The sequence below is a fragment of the Galeopterus variegatus genome, unplaced genomic scaffold (genome assembly GCF_000696425.1).
Source record: "Galeopterus variegatus unplaced genomic scaffold, G_variegatus-3.0.2 Scaffold973, whole genome shotgun sequence".
NCBI lineage: Eukaryota > Metazoa > Chordata > Mammalia > Dermoptera > Cynocephalidae > Galeopterus > Galeopterus variegatus.
Window position 1 is genome coordinate 375,525 of NW_007727084.1, and position 3,756 is coordinate 379,280.

Consider the following 3,756-nt stretch of genomic DNA (forward strand, 5'->3'; position numbering starts at 1 on the left):
AAAAAAAAAAAAAAAAAAAAGTATTTCTAGTGTCCATGTGAGCACATCTGTAGCTCTGGGTGTGTCTGATCCCCCTGGAGTGGGTTTGAGATCATCATGGGATATGTCTGAAGTCTCCCTGGGTGTGCTTGAGAGACCCTGTGGTGCATCCCGGCCTCTCTGAGTAATGTCCAGGGCCCCTGGGGTGTACTTGGGGCCCCCTGGAGTGCTGTCTGGGCTTCTTGATGTGGGTCCGGGCTTCCTGAGGTGGGTTTGGGGCCCTGGGGGGTGGGTCCAGGACTCAGAGGTGTTGTCTGGAGTCCCAGGGTTGTGGTGGGGGAAGGCGCTGAGTTGAATCCAGACCCCAAAGGGCTTGCAGTGCCCTTCCCGCCCCTGCGCGCTGGGCTGGCCCTGACCGGTTCTCCTCGGGGACGTGCAGTGCCATCATGGTCAGCGGCTCCTGGCACTGCACGGCCCAGCCCAGCCGTTCGCCGGCGCGCCGTGTCTCCACCTGCAGGAAGCGGTTGGGCATGCGGCTCCAGGAGACGGGCATCAGCATCTGCATCTCCAGCCGCGGAGGGCACTGAGGGGCTGGGTTCTTTCGCTCGCTCAGGAACATGGCGGCTGACAGCGGCATGATGTTCTTGGGGGCACAAAGGCACATGTGGGTCAGAGTTCCCAGCCTCCCTTTCCCACCACCTCCCAGGTCTCCCTGGTTCTAGGGAGACCTCCCAGATGGCTTCCTCCCCTTCAGCCGCTCTGCCAGCCTGACCTCCCACACCTCCTGTCTCGGGCTGCCCCCATTAGTGCCCCCATCACTGCCCTCTTACCTTCTGCTTTCCCAGCTCAAACTGGACGACATTCTGGTGGCTGGGCAGGACAAAGATGGCAGGAAACAGCTTTGTGTTGGGTTCCACCTGGCAGGGGAGAAGAGGGCAAGGTGAGGAAGAGGGTGAGCTGGAGGTAGGTTGTATTGATTCTGGACCTCAAACTGTGGGGCCAATCCTGCCGATCCACACTTGGTCATTAGAGGCCCCCAGTGGCTCTGAGGTCACTCTTGGGCTGCACCACCTCTGATCCAGCCAGGCCAGCCTCCTCCGGCTCCTCCAGGACCACCTGTCATCTGGATCTTTGCACACAGCATGCCCCCACCAGGAATGCCTTTCCCATTTCTCTCCCAAGCATACTCATTCTTTAAAACCCAGAAAGAGTCCTCTGACTGCCTTCCTTCCCTCCCATCTTCCCAGCGGAACTCACCCAGCCAGCCCCACCACCACAAACAACACCATCTCTGACGCAGTCTTGCCAAAACCAAACCTGAATCTATCACATCCCTGTACCCAACTCCCAGTTTACAGGAAATACAGGAGAAAGAGGAAAAGGTTAAAATGACACCACAGGGAAGCATCAGCCAGATCCAGACTGTGGGAAATTAGGCCAGCCCTCTCCAGATGTTAATGGGCACACAAATCCCCTGGGATCTTGTTAAAATGCACACTTTGACTCATCAGGTCAGGGGAGTGGCCTGTGATTCTGTGTTTCTAACAAGCTACCAGGTGATGCTGGTCCTGCTGCTCCAGGGACCACACTTTGAGGAGCAAAGCACTACAGGACAGCCTGGTTCCTTCAACAAATACATTTCAAAGACAAAATAAAAAGAGAGATGGGGCGGGGTGGGGGGGAAGCTATACATGAAAAAGAAACTCAAGAGACATAGCAACCGGGCCGGCCCGTGGCTCACTCGGGAGAGTGCGGTGCTGATAACACCAAGGCCCCGGGTTCGGATCCCATATAGGGATGGCCGGTTCGCTCACTGGCTGAGCGTGGTGCTGACAACACCAAGCCAAGGGTTAAGATCCCCTTACCGGTCATCTTTAAAAAAAAAAAAAAAAAGAGAGACATAGCAACCAATTAAAATATATAACCTTACTTAGATTCTAATTCCAACAAAGAAATGGTAAAAAGACATTTTTGAGATAACCAGAGAAATTGGAACACTAACTGGTTATTTGATGATATTTAGGAACTATTGTGGTTTTTTTGTTTGTTGGTTTTGGGTTTTTTAGGTGATAGGGGTATTGTGGTTATGCTATTTTTTTTTTTTTTAAAGATGACCGGTAAGGGGATCTCAACCCTTGGCTTGGTGTTGTCAGCACCACGCTCAGCCAGTGAGCGAACCGGCCATCCCTATATGGGATCCAAACCCGGGGCCTTGGTGTTATCAGCACCGCACTCTCCCGAGTGAGCCATGGGCCGGCCCGTGGTTATGCTTTTTAAATTAATCCTTACCTTTTTTTTTTCCTTTGGTGGCTGGCCAGTACGGGATCAAACCCTGGACCTTGGTGTTATCAGCACCAAGCTCTAACCAACTGAGCTAACTGGCCAGCCCCAATCCTTATCGTTTAATGACACATAATGAAAAGAGATGAAACTATATGATGTCTGCAATTTCCTTAAATCGTGCAGTGGGTGTGGAAAGGAAGCAGGTGTAAGGATGAAACGAGACGGGCTGTTAGTAGGTAATAGTTGAAGCTGTGTAATGGGGACGTGGCAGTTCATTATGCTATTCCATTTTTGTATATTTTTGAAATTCCCCATTTAAAATTAAGTTTTACAAGACCCACCTTAGGTGGATTAGTGGATAAAGATGTGATAAAGCCAGTGTAGTAAAATATTGATGGTAGATTCTTGATAGTAGATATACGGGTGTTTACTGTATAATTCCTTCAATTCTGCTGTATGCTTGAAAATTTTCATAATAAAATGTTGAAAAGAAAAAGCCTGGGCCGGCCCGTGGCTCACTCGGGAGAGTGCGGTGCTGACAACACCAAGTCAAGGGTTAAGATCCCCTTACCGGTCATCTTTATAAAAAAAAAAAGAAAAGAAAAGAAAAGAAAAAGCCCGCGCCGGCCCGTGGCTCACTCGGGTGAGCGTGGTGCTGACAACACCAAGTCAAGGGTTAAGATCCCCTTACCGGTCATCTTTATAAAAAAAAAAAGAAAAGAAAAGAAAAGAAAAAGCCCACCTTAGGATTCTGGCTCATCCTAGGGGTTCCCTGATTGCTGAGAGGGTGGTGACTGATGTCACCCAGACCAAGAGGGAATACAGATCTTTCTCTGAGGCCAAAGTTGTGCTCAGCCTCCTTCATTCTGGGCCTCAGGTTAATGGAAGGTTCAACTAGGTGGTCTCTCAGGGACCTCCGAAGGATAGACTAGAAGCTGTTTTTGTCCTGGGGAGGGGGTCCTGGAAGGGTTGTCCTGGGATGCTGGGACATGAGGACGCTATTGCTAAGTTGCTGAGGGCTCGACTCACCTGGAAAAAGGTGTTGCTCTCTTTGCCATTGGCTGTAAAGGTCATCAAGCCAGTGGCTAAGTCCACCAGGCAGCCAATGACAAGATCCGTGTGGCTGATCCGGCCCTGCTGCCCAGGGCTCACGAAGTCCCCACCCCACACCATGTAGCAGTTGCTGCACTTGAGGCTGGAGGAGACAGGAAAGGTTACTGCATGGATCCTCAGCCGAGGAGGAACCTGGACACCCCCTTCCCTGAGATCCCAGAACACCACAACCTCAGAGCCCCATCCCCCTCCACCTGCGGAACTGAGCACTGCAACCCCGCACCCCAGACCCTGAGCCCCTCACAGCTAGAATTCTTAGAGGTTGATGGGGGTCCTGGAAGGAGGAGAAGGAAGGGGAGCAGAAGGAGAGAGAAGAGAAAGGGGTAATGTAGAAGGTGGCAGGTTACTTCAAAAAGTTCGTGGGAAAAAAAAAGGTGGAGG

The 3,756-nt window shown here is 51.4% G+C and overlaps 1 protein-coding gene and 1 non-coding gene across 2 annotated transcripts in view; both read right to left on the reverse strand.

The window, feature by feature from the left end:
* The window catches only part of RYR1 (ryanodine receptor 1 (skeletal)), a 123,255-nt gene that overhangs the window by 82,215 nt on the left and 37,284 nt on the right, over window positions 1-3,756 (reverse strand). Inside the window, exons 31-33 of the mRNA XM_008573955.1 lie at window positions 3,292-3,457; window positions 810-896; window positions 396-622 (exon numbers count right to left, since the gene is read on the reverse strand). Coding sequence (XP_008572177.1) covers window positions 396-622; window positions 810-896; window positions 3,292-3,457 — 480 coding nt within the window. The remainder of the gene's footprint in view (window positions 1-395; window positions 623-809; window positions 897-3,291; window positions 3,458-3,756) is intronic.
* Window positions 2,291-2,363, reverse strand: TRNAI-GAU. Its single transcript has one exon. It is a non-coding gene; the product is annotated as a tRNA-Ile (tRNA).